At 48.4% G+C, this 24,432-nt stretch overlaps 11 protein-coding genes across 11 annotated transcripts; 4 read left to right on the forward strand and 7 right to left on the reverse strand.

The window, feature by feature from the left end:
* Positions 1–35: 35 nt before the first annotated feature.
* EDB91DRAFT_1326114 (uncharacterized protein) lies at positions 36–4,824 on the reverse strand. Its single transcript, XM_041325219.1, has 13 exons — positions 4,696–4,824; positions 4,425–4,643; positions 4,307–4,360; positions 3,973–4,257; positions 3,707–3,921; positions 2,336–3,249; positions 2,147–2,286; positions 2,053–2,095; positions 1,456–1,997; positions 803–1,405; positions 643–750; positions 333–590; positions 36–279 (listed from the first exon to the last, which is right to left on the reverse strand). Exons 1-13 carry the CDS (start codon positions 4,756–4,758, stop codon positions 199–201), a joined length of 3,525 nt encoding a protein of 1,174 aa, XP_041183919.1. The 5' UTR covers positions 4,759–4,824; the 3' UTR covers positions 36–198.
* EDB91DRAFT_279777 (translation elongation factor Tu) lies at positions 4,722–6,995 on the forward strand. Its single transcript, XM_041326694.1, has 12 exons — positions 4,722–4,934; positions 4,994–5,083; positions 5,134–5,211; positions 5,265–5,471; positions 5,524–5,880; positions 5,935–5,970; positions 6,027–6,070; positions 6,121–6,205; positions 6,259–6,284; positions 6,339–6,599; positions 6,648–6,747; positions 6,801–6,995. Exons 1-12 carry the CDS (start codon positions 4,877–4,879, stop codon positions 6,839–6,841), a joined length of 1,383 nt encoding a protein of 460 aa, XP_041183920.1. The 5' UTR covers positions 4,722–4,876; the 3' UTR covers positions 6,842–6,995.
* A 5-nt stretch (positions 6,996–7,000) lies between these two features.
* On the forward strand, positions 7,001–8,006 carry EDB91DRAFT_279730 (glycine cleavage H-protein-domain-containing protein). Its single transcript, XM_041326693.1, has 6 exons — positions 7,001–7,258; positions 7,310–7,459; positions 7,517–7,560; positions 7,617–7,704; positions 7,755–7,792; positions 7,846–8,006. Exons 1-6 carry the CDS (start codon positions 7,150–7,152, stop codon positions 7,894–7,896), a joined length of 480 nt encoding a protein of 159 aa, XP_041183921.1. The 5' UTR covers positions 7,001–7,149; the 3' UTR covers positions 7,897–8,006.
* A 109-nt stretch (positions 8,007–8,115) lies between these two features.
* Positions 8,116–8,630, reverse strand: EDB91DRAFT_1214648 (ESSS subunit of NADH:ubiquinone oxidoreductase-domain-containing protein; the record flags this gene model as incomplete). Its single annotated transcript, XM_041320802.1, has 3 exons — positions 8,443–8,630; positions 8,258–8,373; positions 8,116–8,197 (listed from the first exon to the last, which is right to left on the reverse strand). Exons 1-3 carry the CDS (start codon positions 8,566–8,568, stop codon positions 8,116–8,118), a joined length of 324 nt encoding a protein of 107 aa, XP_041183922.1. The 5' UTR covers positions 8,569–8,630.
* A 25-nt stretch (positions 8,631–8,655) lies between these two features.
* Positions 8,656–9,889, reverse strand: EDB91DRAFT_1097808 (acyl-CoA N-acyltransferase). The gene is made up of 8 exons (XM_041317080.1): positions 9,788–9,889; positions 9,660–9,733; positions 9,551–9,609; positions 9,405–9,494; positions 9,152–9,346; positions 8,970–9,091; positions 8,886–8,922; positions 8,656–8,834 (listed from the first exon to the last, which is right to left on the reverse strand). The coding sequence occupies exons 2-8, from the start codon at positions 9,693–9,695 to the stop codon at positions 8,729–8,731; spliced, it is 645 nt and encodes a 214-aa protein (XP_041183923.1). The 5' UTR covers positions 9,696–9,733; positions 9,788–9,889; the 3' UTR covers positions 8,656–8,728.
* A 126-nt stretch (positions 9,890–10,015) lies between these two features.
* EDB91DRAFT_1042066 (RIO1 family-domain-containing protein) lies at positions 10,016–11,972 on the forward strand (the record flags this gene model as incomplete). Its single annotated transcript, XM_041312970.1, has 9 exons — positions 10,016–10,078; positions 10,129–10,270; positions 10,322–10,435; positions 10,494–10,548; positions 10,600–10,720; positions 10,790–10,878; positions 10,931–11,125; positions 11,174–11,360; positions 11,412–11,972. 9 exons carry the CDS (start codon positions 10,016–10,018, stop codon positions 11,970–11,972), a joined length of 1,527 nt encoding a protein of 508 aa, XP_041183924.1.
* A 1,236-nt stretch (positions 11,973–13,208) lies between these two features.
* Positions 13,209–13,943, reverse strand: EDB91DRAFT_1043069 (uncharacterized protein; the record flags this gene model as incomplete). Its single annotated transcript, XM_041313039.1, has 3 exons — positions 13,209–13,319; positions 13,376–13,532; positions 13,588–13,943. 3 exons carry the CDS (start codon positions 13,941–13,943, stop codon positions 13,209–13,211), a joined length of 624 nt encoding a protein of 207 aa, XP_041183925.1.
* Positions 13,944–14,936: 993 nt separating this feature from the next.
* Positions 14,937–16,684, forward strand: EDB91DRAFT_280448 (uncharacterized protein). The gene is made up of 3 exons (XM_041326696.1): positions 14,937–16,024; positions 16,076–16,301; positions 16,363–16,684. Exons 1-3 carry the CDS (start codon positions 15,351–15,353, stop codon positions 16,567–16,569), a joined length of 1,107 nt encoding a protein of 368 aa, XP_041183926.1. The 5' UTR covers positions 14,937–15,350; the 3' UTR covers positions 16,570–16,684.
* Positions 16,685–19,800: 3,116 nt separating this feature from the next.
* On the reverse strand, positions 19,801–20,880 carry EDB91DRAFT_280761 (uncharacterized protein). Its single transcript, XM_041326697.1, has 3 exons — positions 20,135–20,880; positions 19,958–20,074; positions 19,801–19,895 (listed from the first exon to the last, which is right to left on the reverse strand). The coding sequence occupies exons 1-2, from the start codon at positions 20,760–20,762 to the stop codon at positions 19,986–19,988; spliced, it is 717 nt and encodes a 238-aa protein (XP_041183927.1). The 5' UTR covers positions 20,763–20,880; the 3' UTR covers positions 19,801–19,895; positions 19,958–19,985.
* Positions 20,881–20,924: 44 nt separating this feature from the next.
* EDB91DRAFT_1097847 (Eisosome component PIL1-domain-containing protein) lies at positions 20,925–22,901 on the reverse strand. The gene is made up of 3 exons (XM_041317081.1): positions 22,423–22,901; positions 22,032–22,363; positions 20,925–21,978 (listed from the first exon to the last, which is right to left on the reverse strand). The coding sequence occupies exons 1-3, from the start codon at positions 22,766–22,768 to the stop codon at positions 21,106–21,108; spliced, it is 1,551 nt and encodes a 516-aa protein (XP_041183928.1). The 5' UTR covers positions 22,769–22,901; the 3' UTR covers positions 20,925–21,105.
* EDB91DRAFT_1097849 (eukaryotic translation initiation factor 4E class I) lies at positions 22,902–24,385 on the reverse strand. Its single transcript, XM_041317082.1, has 5 exons — positions 24,023–24,385; positions 23,775–23,965; positions 23,663–23,726; positions 23,496–23,609; positions 22,902–23,439 (listed from the first exon to the last, which is right to left on the reverse strand). The coding sequence occupies exons 1-5, from the start codon at positions 24,203–24,205 to the stop codon at positions 23,113–23,115; spliced, it is 879 nt and encodes a 292-aa protein (XP_041183929.1). The 5' UTR covers positions 24,206–24,385; the 3' UTR covers positions 22,902–23,112.
* Between the last annotated feature and the right edge of the window lie 47 nt (positions 24,386–24,432).

Here is a 24,432-nt window from a genome sequence, read left to right on the forward strand (position 1 = left end):
GGCAGTGTTGAAATTAAGCGGCGTGCTGATGTTGAGTACCGAGCTCGGGGCTAGCGCTGCGGCGCGCTCATTTATGTAACGACAAATATGGTAATGTGTCTAATGATGCAAATTGCAATGACAGCGCGGAAAAAGCAAAAGCAAGCGTAGTGTAGTGTATATATACTTTAAAGCTCCATCGAAGACTGAATAACTTCCTCACTGCACTTTTGCTATCAGCCTCCGAGTCTCTTGTGGTGTAAAACGCAAAATGATGGACAAAACACGGACGAGATTGGGCTGAAAGAATGTCGATGTGAGCGGAAACGTTTTCTTCAGTGTTCTGCACTCACTCTCATTTCCTTGTGCTCAAGGAACTGCAATATCACATTTCTAAGGTACTCCAAGTTAACCTCTTCATCACCTTTCGAGGGGGTGGGCGATGTTGGTCCAGGAGATGCAGTTCGCGATGGAAGATCAGAGACAGATGATATCGATGCACGAGAATCAGAGTTCTCGCTTCGCGAGGTCCAATAACCCACTCCTGGATTGCGCTGGCGCTCGAGCAAAGCAGCTGAGTTTTGCACCTTGCGAAGCTCCTCACGGAGTGTCTGTGAGTGCCGTAAGACAGGGGGGAGAGTGAAGAACTTGGATGGTCATCACCTTGATGTGCCCACGTAGCTGTGCTTCATGAGCCTTCAGGCTTTCAAGCTGGTTCCTGTAACCCTCAGTTTCTGCTTTCGCATCTGATATGCGAAGCTGGAATGACGTCTGTATAACACCTTTCATAAAGAGTAATTGGCGCATAGTACACGAGCCATACCTCAGCATCCTTCATGAGGTCAACCTGTAGCTGAAATTCCAACGCACGCCGCTGGTGATCCTGCACCTCAGCTGTGAGTTTCTCGATCTCACCCTGCAGCACTCCTGTAGTGCTATGCTTCTCTTCCCGCATTTTTGCAGAAGACTGCAGAATCATCTTCAGTTCGTCCGTTTCTCTACTTTTCTCGCAAAGCTTGCGACTCCAGTCCGCTTCGCTCTCTGTACGCTCTTTCTCTGCGAGGATCAAGTTCCTTTTGATCTCTGCCAATTTGGCCTCGTACTTGGCTTCCATCGTGGAGATGAGCTGGGAGATATCTTCCTGCGGAACGAGTTGCCCATGCGGTCGCGTTTCTTGCTCTCCTCGAAGATCTGAGATTTCCTCTGTGAGAAGGGTAACATGATCTTGTGCTTCTCTAAGCTGGAACTGCAGTTCGGTATCTTGACTCTGGAGGGTCCCGACGTGGTGCTGAGAGGATTCTAACTCGGCCTGCCGGATCTGGAGTTGCTCAAAGGAGGTCCTGTTCTCCCTGGAGAGCTTGTTGACAGATGCTTCCAATGTGGCGATCTGTGACCTCTTATGAGTCAATTCCGTTGAATGCGAAATCTGGACAATTTCTTAGATCATTGGCAAAGATGCAATCATTTCACACGAACCTTCAGTGCTGCGATCTCAGCTTCATATTGTGCGTGGGCGGCAGAAAGCTCCCTCTCACTGCGGTCCTTGACAGCAGCTACCTCCTTGTCAAACTGGGTCCTTAATCCGGCTACCGCTTTCTCCCGCTCTGCATTGATCACATCGATCTCTGACTGCAACCTTGCTCGTTCAGCCCTCTCTTTGTCTCGCTCCTGCCTCTCCTTTTCCTTGGATTCTCCGAGTTCCTTGACTGCATCGTCTCTATCCTTCTCGGCTTTGACAAGCTTCTGACGCACAGTCTTGAGGAGGCTAATCGCCTTGACACGTTTCTCTTCTTCTTCTTTTGCCACTTCTTTTGCTTTAGCAGCCTCAACTGCAAGTCGTTCAATCTCAACATTCTGCCTCGCTATTTCTTCTTCTGTGTGAGAAGCTGAAGCTTGGGAGGCTGAAACGAGGGCTTCCGCTTCGTTAAGCTGTTGACGGAGCTTGTCGATCTGGTCCAACTGAGACCTGGTTTCAAGCCTGTGGGTATCTCTGAGCTCCTCGATACGTTCCTCTTGACCTGTTTTAACAACAGTCAGCATTCTCTTAATAGCTATATAAAGACATTTCATTACGTGTGAGTTTTCCATTGAGACGCTGCAGTTCATCCTGTGCAAGCTACTCGGAGAGATGAGAGGTTAGAAGCAAGCAAATAATGTGGCACATCACCTCAGTTTTCATGTTCATGTTAGCCAAGTAATCGCGTAGTACAGTCACATCCTCAGTATCCTCCAAAGGAGTCAATTCCCGGATAACATCATCTACAGCCGAACGTTCTGCCTGAAGTCTCTTAAAAGACGTCGACACGTCTTGTAAGCGTAAGCATGCACCTAACGTATTGACCAACTGAGAACGTACCTGAAAACCGTAGTTCAACAAGTCTTAGACGTTCTTGAAGAGCTTCTACGTCAGCTTCGCTGCGTTTTGCTGAAGGCACAACGGGAGGGTCTTCTAGAGGCTGTTCCGTCCTATCACCATCAACATCATCGTCCGAAGCAGACACATCTACTTGAATCGGAACATCGGTGTTGCTATCAACGTCTCTAGATTCCGATCCGTGAACGTCTGACGCATGTACCGTGTCTGTGACAGCGGGAAGATGGTCAAGTAGCTGAGGATTTTCTTCTGTTACAGTGGAGGTTGATACAGGTACTGGGAGACTATCAGAGCTGTCTGTGGCGGGTTTCTCTTCCGGGTTGAGTGGCAGTGATATATCAGCTAGAGCGTCTTCTGTCGCAGTGGAGGCTGATACAGGTACTGGGAGACTATCGGAGTTGTCTGTGGGAAGTTTCTCTTCTGGGTTGAGTGACAGTGGTATATCAGCTAGAGCTTCTTCTGTTACAGTGGAGGCTGATGCAGGTACTGGGAGACTATCGGAGTTGTCTATGGGGGGTTTCTCTTCTGGGCTGAGTGGCAGTGGAATATCAGCTAGAGCTTGAGGAACCTCTGATGATACGATAGTATGAGAGCCTTCTTCACTAGCATCTTGGAGGTGATTTACAGCGAGGGTAAATGGCAAAGGATCTGCCGGAAGGTCACTGGGCTGGACATCAGATACTTGCGGTGGAGAAGCTGCCGCTGGAAGCACAGGGGAGGCTGGCAGAGGAATAAATGTGGGTGAGAGTGGGTGCTGCGTGACTGGAACTGCATTCGGCGCCGGCGAAACTCTCGAAGAAATAGCAGGCGTTGTGGTATTGGATGCTTCTCCAACTGAGAACGACGCGCGTAATCGTTCTTCGAGAGTAAATTTGCGTAGTCCAGGATCGGGTGTACTGTTAGTCTTCGGGATAGACGAAGAGACAGGGCTAGAAGATCGCGACAGCGGGCTCCCAGGGCGCTGCGCTGCAAATGACCTGCGCAGGTTATGATCATCGCCGGACGCGCTGAGGTCTTGAGACCGACGTGGCTGCGGTTGCGCAAAGCCCTCCACTGCCTGCCGGAACTGCGAAAACATGGGATACGACAAGCACTCTGATGAAACTGTGGCGGCAGCAGTAAGTAGTCGTTGCACCGACGTTGAGTCGGTGACGGCACTTGGACGAGTCTCCCACGTGAGCGTATCGTCGAATTGTGTACTTCTGAGTTCTCCCAGCAGCGTAACATGCCATATAACAAATATAATATACAACTACAGAATTTTAAGATGACGATTCAATAGATGACACCTCTGTTTCCTTTCCATTCAACTCGGCCAGTCTTGGTGCAATTGCCCCATTCAGTGAAGTTGACCTCGGTAGCGACTCTGCAGCAGATGGTACCGACGCTGAGCTAGCCAATTGCCATGCAGGTATCGATGGTCTACCGGCCAAGGAGGGTATGGGCGTCGAAGGAGAGCTCGTCAGTGGAGCAGACCCACGACTGAGCAACAGAGCCTTCAGGGATTTGAGTTCTTGTTGCAGCTCAGCAAGAGACTCCTTCTGAGACTCCTTGTTCTTCTCGATCATCTGCGTTGAAAAATGTGAGATCGCAAAAATCACCAACATGGCTGGCTCCACCTTAGGCAGCATCTCTCGGATATTTTCCACTTCGTCGCGGATTTCACGCATCTCGTCCCGCGTCTTTGACTCACCTTCCCTCATTTCAACTACTACTGCCTCAACATCTTTGGTGACTTTATCCACCCGTTCGTTCTGTTCATACACCGCAGACTTGACGGCTTCAGTCTCTGCCTGAATTTCCTTCAAGAGAGCCTCTGCAGCATCGAACTGTGCTGTCAGACCATCACGGTCCTGCTCATATGCAGTCGCTGCTGGAGGAATGAGGTGAGGTTGAAGATATTTCTAAAGCCAATGTAAGACTAGGAAACATGGAGTGATTCAAGTCGTTCACCTTGAACAGCGAGACGGCTCCATACACCACTGATCCTGATATGACAGCAGTTATCTAGAGGGAACGTATGACCGATATTTCACAACTCGCGCCCCCCAAAAGGTGTTAAACGACGCACGAAATAATCGCGCCAGTCCCACTGCTGAGAAGGATAGCCGGGATAGGGAGTTGGTCCATATGTTGGATACGGCGACTGAAAGTAATTTTGAAGTTGAGGCGCAGGTTGCGAGCGCACAGTCTGGTTCGCGGCCTGCTTCATTGCCTCCTCGATCTCTGGACCGGTGAGACCTTTTGCTTCGAGGAACTGCACACGCTGGGCAACCGGTGCCTGTTGTGTCTTGTACACACGATCAGTATTTTATACTATGAAAAGTGTAGAACTTGCGCACCGTAGAATCTGAAAGGAACGAAACTGCATTGCGGACGAGCTCTCGTCTGTCAGTGTCTGACATAGCTGGTAAGTTCGCTACTTGCCAATTAGGAAAGTTTACTATCGCTCCGAATTCATTCTCCGATCGTCTCCAATTTTCCCGGGTCAGAACGTTGGCTCTAGCTTCACTTGCAACAAGTATGTTTAGGTTAGCAGCTCAGAGAGGAATAGCAAACAAATTCGTTGGCTCCTCAAGAGGTATCTCATATTCTGCCATCATCTTTATTGTATATGCCTAACATTTTCTGGTCATAAAGCTCTGAGGGCTTCTTCATTGTATGCTCGTTGCCGGTGCTCCACATGGAAGCCATCGTCTGGTCCTTCTCTACCTTCGGTTGTCAGCTGGGGTGCGGTCCTTCTTGTCTGAGAAAATTCGTTCGTGACTGAGACTTTCCAGCAGGCAACCGACGCGGTTATGCTGAAGCCGCAAGCAAATTCTCCCGCGTAAAGCCCCACATGAACATTGGCACCATTGGTAAAGCCACTTTTTCTCGCATCCTGACGCGTTTTAAACTCTTCGATCATTAGGTCACGTCGACCACGGCAAAACAACGTTGACCGCAGCTATCACCAAAGTTCTCTCCGACAGTGGTGCTGCAAAATTCACGGACTATTCGCAGATTGACAAGGCGCCTGAGGAGAAAGCTCGTGGTATCACCATCAACTCTTCGCACGTCGAGTACGAATCTGATAACCGCCATTACGGGCACATTGACTGTCCTGGTCATGCTGATTGTCAGTCTTTTCTTTCCTGCATACGTCCCTAGGCTTACACAGCTACCCTTAGACATCAAAAACATGATTACTGGTGCTGCACAAATGGACGGAGCCATTATTGTCGTGTCGGCAACGGATGGTCAGATGCCTCAGACCCGTGAACATTTGCTTCTCGCTCGCCAAGTCGGCATCAAGAAGCTGGTCGTTTTTATCAACAAGGTTGACATGATTGAGGACCCGGAGATGCTTGAGCTTGTTGATATGGAGATGCGTGATCTGTTGTCGACTTACAACTTTGACGGTGAAAACACTCCTATCATCATGGGTTCAGCATTGGCCGCTTTGGAAGGTCGGGATGACAGCTTAGGGAAGGAGAAGATCCTTAGTCTTGTAAAGGCCTGTGATGAGTGGCTTGACGTTCCCCCTCGTCAGTTTATCTTTATATGCACTGCTTGACCAGGAGGGTTATATCTTCTCACAGGTGACCTCGAGAAGCCCTTCTTGATGCGTGTTGAAGGTAATATCACGTCCATCCATGCTGGGCTGCAGCTTTGACATTCCATTCTCTTAAAGACGTGTTCTCGATTTCTGGTCGTGGCACTGTTGCTACCGGACGGGTAAGTTATGCTTTAGAAGTGGTTGTTTTATAAGCTGACCTGTTGTATAGGTTGAGCGTGGTGTCATAACTAAGGGCGCTGATGTTGAGGTCGTAGGCCTTGGCTCCTGTTTCAAAACCACATTGACTGGCATCGGTACGGTCATTTCTAATGCATCTTTGAATGCTGAATGTCTTATGTATTTGCAGAGATGTTCCACAAGGAGCTCGACCGAGTATGCTTACTCCATGTTACATATTCGTCATGTTTATTTTTATCCTTCTGTTAGGGTGAAGCCGGTGACAGCATGGGTTGTCTGCTACGTGGTGTCAAGCGGGAACAAGTCCGTCGTGGTCAGGTTATTACTGCCCCAGGCTCGATCAAGGCCGTCAAGAAATTCCAGGCTCAAATTTACGTCCTCACTAAGGATGAAGGTGGCCGCTACACGCCATTCATGAGCAACTATCGTCCCCAGCTTTTCCTCCGAACTGCTGACATCACTGTTGCTCTCACTTTCGCGGAGGGTACTCCTAACGCTGAGGAGAAAATGGTATGTACTGCGCCGTTTTCTTATATAATGCTTACACCTTCTTGGTAGGTAATGCCCGGAGATAACGTCGAGATGGTTTGTGAGTTGGTTCACGATGTTGCCGCCGAGGCTGGTTCCCGCTTCACTCTTCGTGAAGGTGGCAAGACAAGTAAGTTATATGTTTATGCTCCACCAGGTCCCAGCTGAATAACTGCAATACAGTCGGCACTGGTATCGTTACGAAGATCCTGGAGTACGCATGAAAAGTACTAGATTATTATATACTATTCTGTCGTAATTCTTCCTTGCCTTCACCTGCAATGTCGTTGCATCCCCCCTCAGCATCATGTTCAAAAGTAGACGCAAACCCCAATATTACATCCTGCTTTTTTGTCTTCATTGTACAGCCGCCTTGTTGCCGCAGTTCGTGATTTTACGGACGAACTTCGGCCTTTCCCCTGAAGTAAACGTCGGTTGTTTGAAATCTCTTGGCTACAATGCGAAGATATCTTGTCTCACACCCCCACTTGCCTAAGCTACCTTACACTCGCTCGGCCGAAGCAACTTAATTATGTTCTCTGCAATCAGGCAAGCTGCTCGTGCGCGAACGATGCCTTTGAGGGCTGCGAAGTCAAGTCCCTCAAATATTGTACGCATGCCCGCTTGCCGGACCATAGTTAGTGAGTGAAACCCACCGTTTTCCGAGTGACGTGTTTGACAGTCTCAACTAGCAAAAAAGTACACCGAGGAGCACGAGGCCGTTGTTTTTGACGACGAGACTGGGTTGGGTGTTGTGTCCATAACGGATCACGCGCAGGAGAGTCTCGGAGATGTTGTTTTTGTGGAGCTTCCTGCCGTAGGCTCGAAGGTTTCAAAAGGCAGTACGTGCCCTTTTCCTGTGAACAATTTGAACGGGTGAACAATCCGCTATTTTGTAGGTCAGATTGGTGCAGTTGAGAGTGTCAAGGCAGCCTCAGATATCGTTGAGAGACATCCATTGCTTTTTGATCAAACACTTATGAATATTCGTTTGTACAGTATGCGCCAGTTTCGGGCACAGTCACTGAGGTAAACGAGGTCCTGAATTCTGAACCTGGACTCCTAAACCGCTCTCCCGAGGAAAAAGGTAAGCTTCATTGCCATTGAGTCACAGCAGTATCAACAAGAGGTTTGCAGGTTGGCTATGCAAAATCCAGCTCTCTGCTCCTGAAGAAGTGAGTGTTCTACGCGTTTCTCTGAGGATTCTAACAACGGCTTGTTGCAACAGATGAATGAGCTGCTCACGCTTGAGGGTTACAAGGCGACTTGGGAGGCCTGAATCATAACAACGAAGGAACGACCATCTTCCTATTTGCCGCAGATTTGCGGGAGACTGAGTCTGACTAGCAATACAACCTGGCCTCAACTGCCATACCTTTGTTATTACTTATATTATCATAGATGTTTGGTCAACTGTTGCAATAGAATCTATGGGCTCGAGGATGGAAGCGAGCGAGTATGGATTGTCAGAATGGGATGTAGCTCAGGCTTCAGGAATTTATGATGATGGCTCGTATTTGTACTTCTCTCCACGGGCTTCCATGCGTTCCTTGGCTTCCCTTAGGGCCCATGTTTGTATGCTGCATAGACGAAATTGAATGATGAACGAACTGGCACAGCGGGAGAGACGCGCCGCCCACCTTGTGTCGGGCTTGTAGTACAATAATACTGCAGCCATTGCCATTGACCCAAACATCCCTACATACCAGATGTTCTCCCACTCCTCTTTAACTCGCTTTTGTCCTGGTGCAGGTGGCTAAAGGAGTCATCCCAAGAAACAGTCATCCCGTCAGCCCAGGTCCCAAACAAACGTTAGAGATATCACCTTTTCACCAAAAAGAAAACCACTAGGCTCGTTGAATTGTGGTGGGCCATGGGAGGCAAAACGCCTGCCTGTTATGTGGCGCGGCACTTTCACTTGAAGTGCACGCAAAGATGAGGTCGGCGGCATGAGGAATATATTGTTGACCAACTCCACTGTCTGTTCGAACTCGGGTGAATTCGAGGCGGTCTAAACACATGTAAACACGATTCTCAATCATTCACACAAGCTAAGTCTGAATTATCAGCATAACTTGTAGTTAGATAACAGTAATAAATCCAGTCGGACATCACAGTATAGACTTAGACAAAATAACGTAGTCGTAGTCTAATTCGTCCTCATCTTGCCAGCCATCGTCCTCCGCAAGTCCAGGTGAACTGGGATCGAGATCAAAGCTGACTTCACGGATCTAGTAAGTTCCAAGGACATGGATGAAAAGAACACACCCCAAAAATTTGTAGAAAGCAAGTGCAGCATTGTTGGCTACTATTTGTGAGGATATGGCAAGTAAGACTGTATCGGAGGCTTACCTTTAAAGACGGTCAGCATAACTTTCTTCATCCCCCATTGCGAGCCAATATCGAGCAGAGCACTAGTTAAGAGTTTCCCAACCCCGAGCCGCCGAGACTCCTCGGCCACTTGGAGCTCGTAACTTTTCGATCAATTGATGAGCTAGGAGTCTACAAGTTGTAGCCTCCTACATTGTACTTACCAGTACACCACGTCTTGTTTGGCTTCACGTTCGAAGCGTAGGATACCATAGGCAACTATCCGAGATTCTGACGGAAATGGTTCACTACCTGAGGTTGTATCATCGCACCGCTCACATAGGACGAGCCGAGCATGTGGGTGGAACATCTCTTCTTTCTTTGAATGAGGATCCCAGCCAAATGACGACGCCGCGTAACTGAGCAGGTAAATCGTGAGCTACAAGATGAAGCAACGCCTCCATTGCATAAGCTCACAGCAGGCGCATATTGGATTCGAAAATGTTCCATATTCGTTCGCGTTCAACGTCAGACAGCTCTGAAGAGGCTTTAACCGCGAGATGCAATCTGACCGTGTCATTAAGTTATCAAACATGTCGCAATCTAGTCCGCGGGGGACATACCTGACACCATTTAGCTCTATAGATGTCGAGATGCACGCTTCCAGTTGTGTCGCAGTAGCCTAAGTTACAGTTCGAGTGAGGTTTTCTGTCGATTAATGATGCGGAAAACCTTGTTAGCTTTATTGACTGCATTACCAGACCGCATTCTTGACAAGGTCACTGGTAACAGCGAACAGTCGGGATCTGTTATTACAGTTTAAAATCGCATCACGTCGACATACCAAGAGTAGTGTTCACCTACGGGGTCGGAACGAACGACGATCTACTTGACCAGATGTGCTGATGGAAGGTACATTTTGATTGCGTTTTGGCAATTTCTAATTTGGCAATATTGGTGCGGAGATTTTTGAATCTAAGCACTATAGCTACTCAGCCAGCTCGTATTATCGCTCTTATACTCGCTCTTGTATCAAGTTTCACTTCACTTTGTGTCATACTCGTCGCTAGCGGAAGAACGAGCAAAGTATGAAGCTTGATGCAACAGATCTGCGATACATCACTTCGGATGAATTTCGCGTGCTGACTTCAGTAAGGGGGTCCTTGTCAAGCTGATGAACCTCTCAAACACTTAAACGCAGGTAGAAATTGGATCGAAGAACCACGAAGTTGTCCCAACTCCACTCATCGTACAAATCTCCGGGCTTCGAAATGGAGGTGTTAACAAGCTTATCGGAAATTTGGCAAAACGCAATTTGATCGCTAAAGTTCAGAACTCGAAGTGTCAGTCCATGTCCTTTCAGTCTTCCATGTAAGCCTAACATTAGGTCACAGATGATGGCTATAGATTAACGTATGGCGGATATGATTATCTGGCGATGCGCGCACTATCCAAGCGAGACTCGATGTATTCTGTTGGAAACCAGATCGGCGTCGGGAAGGAGGCTGGTCAGTGCTGGCTTTGCTCTATATTTTCGCCTGCGGAATGGCTGATCATATGGCCCAGATGTATATATCGTTGCAGACTCGGAGGGCAATCAAATGGTTCTTAAACTGCACAGGTAAGTCGGTGGCAAGGCCAAGTGCTCACGGCTTGCCTACTCATGAATCAGGCTGGGCCGTATTTCATTTCGCGCCATCAAGGAAAAACGAGATTATATGGGGAAACGCAAATCAGCATCGTGGATGTACATGTCACGACTAGCCGCGCAGAAAGAATGGGCCTTTATGAAAGTTAGTTAGTTTAGACATTTGCAGGACTCGGTACGAATTTAGATCGTGGTACTGACTCAACGACCGCAGATCCTCCACGAACACGATTTCCCGGTCCCTCGGCCCATTGATCAAGCCAGGCATTGCATTCTTATGGAAGCGATCGATGCGTACCCGCTGTAAGGACATGCTTGCATATAGCACTCCTATTGTTTCTCATGGTAGATCAAGACGACAGATCGCAGACGTTCCATCGGCAGGGAAGTTGTACTCGACGTTAATGGACATCATCGTACGATTTGCACGGGCGGGGCTTATTCATGGGGATTATAACGAATTCAATATTCTGATCCGCCGGGACAGTGGTGAACCGGTAGTTATTGATTTTCCGCAGATGGTCAGTACGTCGCACGAAAATGCCGAATGGTGCGCAACACTCAAACTTATTTGATGCACTTGATGACATTCCTCAAGGTACTTCAATCGCGATGTGGAATGTATACGTACCTTCTTCCGCCGACGTTTCAAGTACGAAAGTGCATTGTACCCCAGATTCAAGGCCGTTAAAGCCGAATCAAATGGGGAACATGGTGATTTCCAATTGGATGTGATGGTTGCAGCTAGCGGTTTTGCGAAGAAGGACCAGAAAACATTAGAAGAGGTGGGCCTCATGCATCTGACACATTTAAAGCTCTTATGAATAATGCTACAGTACATGGAAGCTGTCCAAGCAGAGGAACTTCGGGACAGCGGTGATCAAAACAGCTCCGATGTGGAGGAGGAGGAAGAGGAAGAGGAGGAAGAGGATGAGGATGAGGATGAAAGTGAAGTTAATGACGTCCTGGACGACGGAGACAACTTCCAGGTTGGATCCGGCGGCAGTGGGCACAATGAGTCGGAAATGCAGGAGCGTCAAGACCTGGAAACCCCATTGAGCACCGAAGTACCGTCGTGTTCACTACCTCCGCCAAGCACCGACGAACACAACATCTCTGACCCAATTTCCCGGTCCTCCAGCCGCATGTCTCAATTGTCAAGATCACCTCCACGCTCCCGCTCGCCTTCGCCTGACACCTTGGCAAAAATGGCGGCTTCTCTGACCCTGCAGAGCGCTGCATTAAGGGACAGGGTCGCTTCTGACCTTGCGAAGCGTTCGCGCCAGCAAAAAAAGTATCACACGAAACGTAGTGCGCAAAGAGCTGGACGACCGCAAGGAAGCAAAGCAAAGCAGGATACACGGGTCAAACTAGACAAAAGCGGAATATGGGAGTAATTCCGTGTTCATACGCACAATCTAGAGCTGTTCTGAATCATCATGGATGCCTATACATGGCATTCCCGTCGTTCTCATTCGAAGTTGGAACCCGGATCTTCAAAGCTGACAATGAAAAAAAAATATTCTAGGACACTGACACGAGGCCAGCAATTCTGTTTAAAGGACTTACCTTATGATCTTCGTGTTAATCTTTTTTTGGCAGAACTTGAGGAATGACGAGTACCCTCGTACGTCTATCGAAACGTTTGAGGGATGCATATATGCAGTCACCATCGCCAAGTAATATTGTACGTCTATCGAAACGTTTGAGGCATGCATGCAGTCATCATCACCAAGTAATATGCGGAGTCTAGATGCTTGAGTATGAGTTCTGTTTGGGGCCGTCAGTTGTTGCTCTAAGAATGTAGGAGATGGATGCAGTAGAAAACACTGCTCCTTTGATTCGATTCAACGATGGGAACGGGTCGTCGAATGTACGCGTGAGCATTTACTCCTATGTCCAGCTTTCAGAGATCCTTAGGTGCCTCCCCTTCTATATGTATTTGGGGGGAAACTTATACTATGAATTTCCAACCGAGCTCAAATGAACACCGGCACCGCGGTAGACATCTTTCGAAGGTGTTCTATCCCTAGGAGTACTGACATTGGACAAAAAGTTCGATGAGCAACTAATTACCGATGACTGCGGTTGGCAGGTAAGCATAGCTGCCGAATCGATTAGTTCCGGTGCAGTGAATGCTGACAAGATGAAATCCTGCTCTTTCGATTAAGAACTTCTCAGAATGCAAGTGGCTGAGACAGGCACTATAGGCATTTTCCGAGGTAGTCACATTTAGCAATCTACTAGCACTATACAACCTTGCAAATGACAGGTCTATTATATACTGGGGGACGGGCCTCGTAAGCAGTACCATAAGTAATAGGAAATATCGTGCTTCGCTTATGTACGATACAGGTGCGATGAACAAGCGATTAGGAGAAATACATAAGTAGGCCAAGAATGCCAGTTATTAGCACATGGCGGGTGGAAGATAGGGGACTATTATCTTGCTGAATAGGCAAGCGAGTCCATGATCATCGGGCCTCCCATATTGATAGCGTTCCTTGCGTTTAAGCCCATTCCGGATGAATCCACAGAGTGACGCCGCACATCTGCTTCAAGAGAAATTGAGGAGGTTGAAGTTGCTGTCTGCTTGCCAAGCAGCTTGTGGAGATTATTGTTCTGCGGTAAGATTATTTTAGAATGGCTTGGGAGGTAAGTAGAAGAGAAAGTACCGAACGCTCTAGCTCTAGCAACTTGAGCTTTGTGTGAGTAGCATCATGCTGCAAGCCCGCTACCATACTCTTCATAGGATAAACTTGGTCGGCTGTGAGAGTGCAGATGGAAATGGCTTGCTCACCTTAGCCGTCTTTGAATTGAGGCCTCGGTATGGCTCGAGGCGTTCGAATGGGATAGGGTAAAGCCCAATTCCGAGCAGCTGGTTGTGCAGCCGATCGATGTGCGCCTCGAGAGAAGCAATGTAGATGGTACGTCTATGTGGTGCGCCCATTGTTGAGCTGCGGATGAACTTGGCCGTTAGTCGGTTGGAACCAATGTAGAAATAGTACCCACAGCTCCTGAGGAGAGAAGAGTTGCTTCTCCAGCACATGGTTCCATATTTTTCGTCGCTTGGAACCATCCTTCTTTGCGTACAGACGTGCGTATGGGTGTGCGATAGTGAGACGAGATGCTGCTCTATGAGGATTATCACGGGATGGGTGCTCGACGGATGAGGTTTCAGAAGAGTAGTCGGTAAATATTGTAGATACGGGACTCTCAGATAATCTAGACTTGATGAACGAGGACTCGTCTTTCTGTTGCGGGAAGGCATATGGAGATGGGGCCTGCTGGATTGAATAGTGATATGACGCCGGCGAATCATTAGTATATGATGGAAAGGCGTCAATAGAAATATGAGCAGATTGCATCGAGCTGACCGCACTGCTATTCAAGGAGGAAGATGGAGAGGGGGGATGTGGATATAGAGAAGTTGTCATACCAGCGTACATCGAGGGATGTGAACCGGATATAGCAGAATCCATCGATGAAGGATGTGAGGAGATCGAACATAGGACTCAGGGATTATATATATAGGGAATGCTGGCTAGATAGTAACTGGTGCGGTGAGCATCTGGAAATGGGAATGGCAATGACGGTACAAAATTCGGATCGGAACGACGGCGATCGAGAGTGAGAAATGTAATATAAAATCAATGTAAAACAGACTTTTTCTTTTTTTTTGAATCAATATTGTTCACAATATAGATCTCGGTGTCGACTAGAAAATAAGGTCAACTGAGTGGAACGAGGAAGGGAAACGTACGTCGAGAAGTCATTCGACTGCCAACCTAACTGGTTTAGATTAAGATCGCCAATCTTGCACCTGGCGCATTGGGAAGCGAGTGAATACGGCGAGTAATGTGCTTCAGGATATTCTTTACTGCGAGGCTTCTGTAACGCCACGATCCGGCCCCGCGGGCGCTTATGAACGTGGAGTTGAGGTGGACTGTTCAACCTCAGGCTCGCCCTCAAAGTAAGGGTATCTACATGCAGAGTTCGAGAGTGAGCTGAACAAATATGTTACAAGGGTCGGCAGAAGACCGCGACAACTCAGATCGAGTCCGAAACTCCGCGAGCTCAGGTTAACATCGCTACCCTCGGATTCCGAAGTCATCCGATTGTACAGTACCTCCAAGTGCAAAGCTTCCGATTTGTGTTCTCTTCGAACGAACCCCTTCTGATGGCACAAGATTTTAGCAAACAAAACTTGCTCAGCCCTCGTTGTTTTTAGTACGCAACTAGGGTCTTTGTTTTCGCCATGCTGACTGGCGATCGATTCGTTGCGCCAGTGATGGCCGAGCATCCCGTTTTTACACACCTGAATTGATTGATCGTCTGCGCATGGTTCAGGTCACCATTCAATTGTTGAAGATTGAGCGGAGCAACTGTTCGTCATATCTGAACTAACCTTCATTCCAACTCACACAGCAACGAGAGGTATGATGGGAGCCAGACAGCCGGTGTTGCGACCTATTTGACATGAACTATATTGTAATGATGATCTGCGGGGGTCCATAAACGCCAACTCTATGGCTTGAAATAACTCGAGTTGGTATCATCGGTCGATGCTCAGTGAACCTTGAGCTTGAGCTTTATCGGCGTCCATTCATTTGCACCTAGCTTCCCGATCCAGGTCACCTCGACATCCAATTCCCACCTAGCAAATCTAATCAATTATATAGTATAGTGGTCATCCATACCGTCTTCATTTAAATTATTATTCCAGATGATCTCTATTTAGGCTCTCCATGATATCTTCACCATTCCCATGAAACATGTATCCCATCTCTCAACCTGGCGAATTCGATTCTCAACCCTTGACCTACCCTCATGACGCTAGCTTCCACCTTCCTCCAAGTTCAGACTACATCAATATTGGTATCGCCAGACGACAATCCGCAGACACCTATGGTATAGCTCAGGATACGTCAATCACCTTGAATTATTCATATCCGCCTGTTTCATACGACTACCCAGAGATACAGACACAGGTGCATTTACATGCACCAGTCCCAGTGCCTGCTTCCTACGGCCCACCTCACCTCGAAAACTCTTCTCGTCAACATACTCCGCCATATCTGGAGCAACCATACTATGAAGGTACAAACAATCATCACGTCCCCTACCCCCCATCTTTAAATCAAGCCCTCCAACTGCCCACCGGCGCCAGCACTACTAATACCAATATCCTCGATTATTATGCAAATGCGCCGCAACTTCTTTTCCCAACCCCCTCAGAGCTTCTCACAGACCTTTCAACAGCGTCTACTCCGATATCTACGGCTCTCTCCTCATCCTTGCCCTCGGCTCAACGTGAGCAATCTCAAAGTAGCGAACATAGCGATGAGGCTCCTGCCTCCGCTGCACCTACCACAAGTAAGACAGAAAGTCAACGCAAGGCACGACAACGTGCTGTCGCCGAAGAGATTGGTTTTATTCCGACCGATCCGTAAGTTGATTTAACAGAATTGATTTCCGGGCCCTAACCGATAATTTCCAGAGATACTATTTCATCACATGAGAAAAAACGCCACTATTTAGAGTGTCTTGAACACTATGTTTTGTATTTGCACGAACAACTGCGTCTCGTCGACACTGCTCCGCTTTCGCTCGAGCGCGTTTCTACGTACCGCGGCCTAAGCTCTCGCAGCATCAGAACCTTGCTGGTGCACATGCAGAACACCAACCGTCGCCTTCATGAAAATACGCTGGACGAAGAGCAAGTGGTAAGTCGATAGCTCGATTCAATTTTTATCGAGTGTTCGCGACTAAGTATTCGCGCCACAGTTTCTGGATCTCTCCACTGAAGTAATGGTCGCGCACGGGGCAGGCTTTCCTATTAGGCGACACTCGGTTGATATCATCGATCAGACAACTAGCAGCTACCAGTCTGGTTCCGCGAATATCGGCGCTACCAGAGATGGTGATCGTGTATTTTTAGGGTCCGGGATGGCGTCGAGCGGTGTGGACCAACGTCACCTCGTCTCAGAGTAATACAGATGACAGATTGCCATTCAACCCCCTGGGTTTTTCCAGTCAAGGTCGTTTGGTTCCCATTCAAAAAATTCCCTGTCTTTGCGATACCTCCTTCGCATTGATATCTCTTGTATTTCCTTAACCGCTTTTCCATCTGCATATGATTCGACGGTTTTTGGATGTTTCTTCTCCTGTTCTCTAGTCAGTTTCCTTGGTAGCTTGAGGTCGTTTACTGGGAGCCCCTTACATGTATTTAGAGCTTTGCGGGCAACTGTTTACTTCACTTGTCAAGGAAATCTGGGTGACTGTTGCAATGGCAGGTCTTCAATCTGACATCTGGCGGCATTCTTGGATAAGGTGCTTTGATACGCCGCCGGCGCCCCTCAGCCAGTCGAGCGGAAATTCAGCGCCTCACAAGCTGGCCGTAGACTGCAATACGGGCTATAAGCGTCAGTGAAGGGTTTCGAGGACTACATAATTCATAATTAATAATTATCCAGGTCAAGCGTACATTACTCTTAGCATCACCGAAACTCATCGGTCAAATTGGCCACTGTGTATTCATTACCCGCTAAATAGTGCAAGGGGGTAGTATTAATAGGAGTTCTCCGTCACCGGCGAACTGTTACGCTTCATGAGTCATGGTAGGTAGCGTACCACAGCTGGTAATTAGTGAACGCTCACGTCCGAGACGAGAAGAGTGACCATGCGAGGTATAGTCCGTACGTGGCTCAACTCACCTAGCGAGAAATGTGGCACGGCATCTAAGTCCACGGGTAGAGTACCGCGACTACCAAAGTGCCTAATTAATGACATCCAGATTTTAAATTGGAGTCTCAGCTACCTTGAATCGACAACGGTTGCAACTTGCACGGACTTTTGGAGAGCTGCATATCAGCTTACATTTTAATCTATCTGACGCGTGTAGTTGGCACACTTCATCATCTTGATGCGGCAAGGGCAAGCCCCCAGTAGTCGGTACCAGTACTCAAGGGACTCTTCGCCCCATGTGAACTAATTTTGAACCGTTCAACTGGGAATGTCACCGGGTACTAAATGACTAGACTGGTGACCAGTCCGTTATGAAGCAAGCTGTCTTGCCCCGTAGTCTACTAAATGACACCCCTCAGTTCTGAATATCTGGATTTCGGAGAAAGACAGATCCCCCACCACAATATTAATGGCATTCACCCAATTAATGTAGCATTGAGCAATTAATATAATCGGGGGGGATCACAGAACAAGCTACATATGATGCTGATAGCGGAGTGTTCCAAAAGTCGCAATGCGATTGCCTGAAGAAGGGCACGCCGAAGGATGCATTTCATGGAGGCCATTTCCGTTTATGGTCGATGGGTTTCAGCGCGCGTACACTCGACAGTGGCGTTCCTCGGTCCAATTGCTCGTTAGCTCACTTGACAGCGGTGTGGCAAGCGACGTTGTCGGATCAGTCTACGCAGTTGGACAAGTCTACGAGCTGTGGTCCAGATATGTGCAGCACCGAGCAAACTGGTGTCGGTAGAATCATGGTTACACATATGTGCCAATCATCAGCCAGGTACAGAACGTACACTCACCTTACGCTTCCCTTCCCACTTCTGAATGCACGTAATCCCGTCAACAATTAATCGCCAGAAGGACCAGGAGGGTTACCCCAAATGCCTAAATAGTCCCGGCCTCCTCCCCTCGGACCAGACACTACAATCAATCATGGCGACCGGGGTCACCGGGCAACGCCACGCCTGGTCAAGCTCTGGAACGGACCAGCCCGTCGGAGAAAGAGAACGACAGGTGACCAAGGACAAATGCATGTGATTCAATGGTCCGATTGAGAAGCGATGATATCGTGATCTGAAGATCTGATTAAAGATAAAGCCGTCGTTTTGTTTCAGAGATGCCTGACCTCGTCGAATAATCATTACATCACTTCCCGACGGTCGAAACATTGACCACTGGCATGTTTGAAGTAACCATATGCGACCAACAATGAGCACAGCAGAGCGCCAAAGACATGACAGCACATAGAGAGATGGTGCTGCATAAGATGTTCAGTGAGAGACCTTCTCGCCAAGAGCTCAATTCCGTGGAAGATGACTCTGACAGCTACCTTCATATCGACAGACTCGGACCAGATTTCATCCACTCTCGAGCTGCCAGTAGATGCCCCGCTTTTACGTCGTAGACGCGTTCGGTCTCAGGATTGCTAAAAACGGCAAATGAGCACCTCTGGAGTGGCTCTGAGAACTCCCAAAACCAGCGTGGTGATCACTGTTGAGGAGCCAGGCACTGCCTGTATATTAACTTAGCTTTCTAACTTTCCACCTGAGATCTTCTGACAACAGAGCCGCGTGCAATCCGCGAAAATTGAGGAATTCACGACGATGATCCTGGTTCGCTTTTACCATGCTGGATTCATGTGGGCTGACAGAGTTACCCACCATCGTTTGACGGCCAGTCGTCGATGGCAGTGCTCCGTCTTGGATGACAGAGCGGGACCTTTTGTGAAGAACCCAGCGGAGTAAAATGACATCTGGTGTATCGATACAGCAATAAACATCCGCGAGATCAATTTGCGCTGCCAGCGTCGCAAAACACTTACTTGATACTGGTTAGCGGAATATCACATCCTCGGTGCTAGTGGTCAGGTACGTTCCAGTGACGGTGTCACACGTACAATCACGAGAAGCAAACATGGTTCAATTTAAAGTGAAAGGCGGCAACGAAGCACGGCTCACCCAGATCTTTCGAATCAAAACGCAATCTCCACAGATCATTGTGCAGTAAGAATATAAATATTAATAGCCCATCGATTACTGTTTGCAATTTGCATCGCCAATTTAACGATGACGATGACGAATCCACCACTCATCAGTAAGTAATCGTCGAATGGACAGGAAATACACCACTGTCAGTCATCCCCTTCTGGATCCCCTTCTTGCGTATCTTTCGCCATATGGTGTATATGAGAGCATTTTGCATATGCACACCAATGAGATCAGCGTTGATCACACGCATCACGGTTGTGAGTCTAAGCGTATTCTGCGCGAAATAATGCATAACAAACGTACGATTACACTGATAGACATCGGCCTCGCAAGCGCCGACAACGAAGTCTCTGATAAATAGGCGAGAAAGAAGAAAAGCGGTGATGAGATCCTGATGACAGGTAGAAGAGGGGAAAGGCGTCACATATCAATTATCGGTATCAAATTTCGCGGAACATGGTGGCGTTCCTCAAAATTCGCAGGCGTCATTGACACCAGTCTCTGCCAGCGAAACCTGCTATTCACGGGAAACACAGAATCATCAACGGGCATCTAATACAGTTTGATGGAAAGTTCACGCTGTTGACAGAGGATTAGCATGATATGAATCCCCCTCGCGTCCGAGGCGACGAAGAACGTACATATATATGGAGGACTTCAACTGTGCCACTACGCATTTGGTTCGTCGGTTGGCGCAAATTTATGCTTGCCTCGAATAGCGACTTCCGTCATTCCTTTTCCACTGCCAGTAACGCCGACTACAAGACCGTTATTAGAAATCAAGAATTTGCTTTTAAATCAACTAGAACGATACGCACCACGACCTAATGGGTTGTCGGGCGTCTTGAAGATGCTGGTCCCCGCCACACCGGCAATATGGACACCCTTCTTCTCAGACTTCTTGGCAAACTTCTGCCACGTTGCTTGTTTAACAAGTTGTTCCTTAGCTTTGGCAGCCTTGACCTCGAGTTTCTTCTCATTGCGCTTCTTCTTCCGATCCCTCTCCTCATCCTCAGCCTTGGTCAGCTTCCTTTTGCTCGGCGCTGATGCTTTCTCCTGGTGATTTGGTGGTAGCGGCTTTATTTCTGACCCTTTTATCAACTCCGTGGTATTGTAGCCTTTGAACATGATACTGTATACAGGGTTCTCTGCAGAGCCACCCACACTGGTAATTCGTGCAGGATACCAACTGCCATCACCCGAGTATTTAGCAAGACAGTCGCTCCCTGCGGTCCATGTGTGTGAGGGTGTTGAATTTGCTGATTTACGCACAGAGTCTACGCGCGATGAGGAAGCAGCTTGGGCAAGTGACTGTTGGGTGAGAGAGATAAGTTCTTGCAGCTCTGAACGGAGGGAGAGGAGTTCGGCATTGTCAGGATCAGATTGGAGTGCGAGCTCGACCTGAGAGAGCTGAACTTGATATGTCTCGAGCTCCGTAGTGTCCATGGAGGAAAGGTGGAGTAACAAATTGATGAGGGGAACCGTTGAACGTGCGTATACCTTTTGTCTGGGGTTGCATATTAGGGTTAAGGTTACGAAATTGACGAATCCTAAGCCTGATCAGCTTATTCCTTGCAGATTGGTGAAGACATGAAGCTGGCAGATATGATTGGCTTCAAACCCCCGGTCTTAGTGATGAATGTCATAATTGCCACTTGCTCCGTGTTGTACATCGAATCATTACACCACAATCAGTACATCACATAGGCTACAAACTATCCGAGATCCATACGACAAATCCACAAAGTTATTGAATAATCGACACGTAGAGAAAATCGGAACCCACTTATTAGATGTCCTGGTATGGTGGGAGCTCGTCACCATCTTTGTGTGCATTGCCGCTCTCAGCGCGAGCAGTAACACGTTCTCTCTCTTCCTGCTCAAGTCTGCTCTTCTCCTCCTCTGCAGACTCGTGTTCAGAAGCAGCGGGTGCCGTCCCCGCCGCGAGTACGCGCTGGCGCTCCTCACGCTCAAGGCGATTCTTCTCATCTGCTGCAGTCTCATGCGGCTGTCCGTATACATCATCAAATGGTGAGTTGCCTGGGAGACCGCCGCTTCGCGGTCCCGCAGCATCTGAGGCACGGTGTATGTCACGGAGAGAGCCACTAGCAGGCCCTGGACCAGGTGAACCCGCAGATACGGGAATGCCAGTTTCAGCCACCGTAGGTGCGGCAGCCGGGATTGCGACAGGAGGAAGGGAATCCCCGTCCACGACCCTAGCAACAGGGCAACCTAGTGGAGCTTGACCTTCTGGAATTGGTGCAGGAGAATTATTGAGTGAACTCGGGTCAATCGGAGGGGAGTGCGACGCCTCTCTGGCCTTTTCTGTGTCTGTCGCATGGAAAGTCGCTTGAGGTGGAGGCGTAATGGGCACACCTGGATGACCAGCATTCGCTTCAGGATTGGATGCGAGGCTGTTCAGTTCTGAAGCGTGACTCTCCCCAAATGACTGGGTATCAGACCGTGAAAGGTTTGCGCCGGACTGCGCGGGGAGGGATATATTCCCCGGCTTATAATTATCAAGCGCAAGCTGAAGAGCGGCACGAGTAGCGCCTGTTGCCTGAGCTCCAGTGTAAGGGCGCGAATCTGAAGGGGGAATTGGTGGCAGGACGCTAATGATAGGCTTGGAAGCCTGCGATAATAGTAGTAGCTTTTCTCCAAACTGCAAATGATCGTGTCAGAATACCTTGCGTCATTGCAGCGCAAGTGATTTACCTCGCGGACAGCGTCCCACTTCATTGTCTCGCTCTCCTGAACGGCCTTGCGCTTCAATATCTCAAGTTCCTTTTCGAGTGGCTCGTCAACTTGTTCAGCCTTGGCAAGTAGCTGTCTTAATTCAGGAAGCTTCCGCTCCATGCCCTTCTCCTGGTTATGCTCGATACGAGCAATCTGGTTGCGCAATCCAACACGGAGATTGCGTTTTGGAGCAAGAACAGCCTCGGCATCGCGAAGAGCTTTGAATGGCGCCCGTGCATTATTAAGCTTGATCGCCAGCGATGATGCAAGCGATCCCTGGATAAAGTTCAAGTAGGCCAATCTATCCGTCACTACATGCCGCCGCTCAAGAATCAGTTTCAATCTGATATCCGTGGGCAAAGTGGTTTACCATCCTTGAGATCCTCTGGCTGTGTCTGACCCCATGTGTACAATTCCTTGCTTTGCGCTTTCGCATCTCTTGCGAGGGCGTCGCAATCGATTGCAACACCCTTTTCAGAGGTGATGATTCTTTGCACCGGTGTGGTGTTGGTGTATTGCTGTCCGATTGAGCGTATTTGATGCTGCAGTGATTCCAGAGTCACTGAGCGATTACCACCACCCTGAGCTGCTGCCTGATTGGCAGAGGGTTGGTCAGAAGCGCTGGTGGTGCCAGGGATATGACCAGCGAGAGGCGTCTGATTGATGGCGCTCTGGGCCTTGTCGGCGAACGATGACAGAAAGCTTGAAACTGACATCGAGTGAGATAATAGCGTGAGGTTGTAGATGGGGGGAAGAGGATTTTATTGTGTTCCTGTAGTTGTCGAAGGGTCTTTATACAGGGGCTCCAATGCGCAGCCACATCAACCACGTCACGCGCAGCGGTGACGACACAGCCCCACGATACCCGACGCAGTTGCACTGGTTTCAAAGACGGCACAACGAAGTGGTTTTGAGTATATTATGCATCACAGCAGCAGCCTGAGCTTGAATGAGAATATTCGTCCGACATCATACGAATAAATCAGGCGTATCCAGCACACTATGTAATCTATCTATAACTCTGCTGAATTCATAGTATAACAGCAACCTATGCACCCACTCAAACGATAAGCTTCTTTGCTGCCTTGCCCTTCTTCTCAGAATCCTTGTGGGAAAGGAACTCGACCTCGGTCGCGAGAGGGCCAGACAGTTTGTGATTCTCGGGATAGCCTAGTACATTTATCTTGAAGTGTCGTCCAACTGTCTCGATGCGTTCACGCAACTTGTCGTCTTCTGGAGCAGGCGCAAGTCGCGTCCAAATCGATAACCGGTAGAACTGCGGTCGGGTAGATACGATCACACCGGTGATAAGCGATTGGGAGTTAGGCTCAGATGTCTCCCCGCTCGTAAGGTGGGGATCAAATGTTTCGCCAATGGCAGCAAGCATCTTCATCAAGCGATCAAAATAGGAAAATCGACAGATGAGATCAGGACGAGACGCACGGTGTAAAGCCACATTTTATCAACCTGACTGCGATTCTTCTCTTTGGGCAGTTGTATACTCCACTTGCCACCAAGCTTGTTTGCTTCATCTTCCCATGCAGGTATGATACCCTCCTGAAGGCGACATTAATTGAGTTAATAAGGATACGATCGAGTGAGAGACATGCTTTGAAGAGGTAGTAATTTGCTTTTTGAGGGAGCTGTGAGGGGGGTACAATATGGTTGTAGAGGCTTTGGGTTTGTGAGCCTTTAGTTTTTTGAAATAAGAGAAGGGCTTACCCCCAGAACTCTTCGACACTATCGAAAGTTACAACTCTTTTGATATCCTCCATCCATCCCTGTGCAGCAGCAGCACCGGGGGTCTGAGGGACGGGGGTTTGAGGGAAGGAAGAAACGGGCGTTTGGGGGAGGTTACGGCCTTTAGTGGCAGGGGAATCGAACCAAAGGGTCCAAGCTGAGTAGAGAGGATGCTATATCGGAGAGAAATGAAGACTTGTGTGTGTGTGAAGTCAAATTCCATTGCGCACCTTGACATTGAAGTTTGTAGGGTGACTGAAGACGGTCCGTATGCCCTCTGCCTGGGCTTGCATGTCAACCTCCTGAATTTCACCAGGTTCTACATCTGCGCCATTAGATTCGGGGTTCTCAGCAAGAGCAGCGGAAAGAGCAGCCTTGTTAGCATGCTGAAAGGATGCGGGGAGAGTAGTCATGATTACTATGAAGTGAGCGAGACTGCAATCCTGTTGCTTTTGAGTGGATACAGAAGACTATCAAAGTCTGTTATGAAGAGATGATATCAAAGGTTTTTTAGATCGAATGAGCTTGAAAGTAGTTTCGATTGAAGCCGGTCGCGGTTGTGCAGTAGACAGTGTGTGTGTGATCAACAAGTTTACCGCAATTACAAAGTAAATCCGCAAAATTAATTTCGGTTTGACTG

This window comes from Suillus paluster (assembly GCF_016628075.1).
Source record: "Suillus paluster strain FC165 chromosome Unknown EDB91scaffold_2, whole genome shotgun sequence".
NCBI lineage: Eukaryota > Fungi > Basidiomycota > Agaricomycetes > Boletales > Suillaceae > Suillus > Suillus paluster.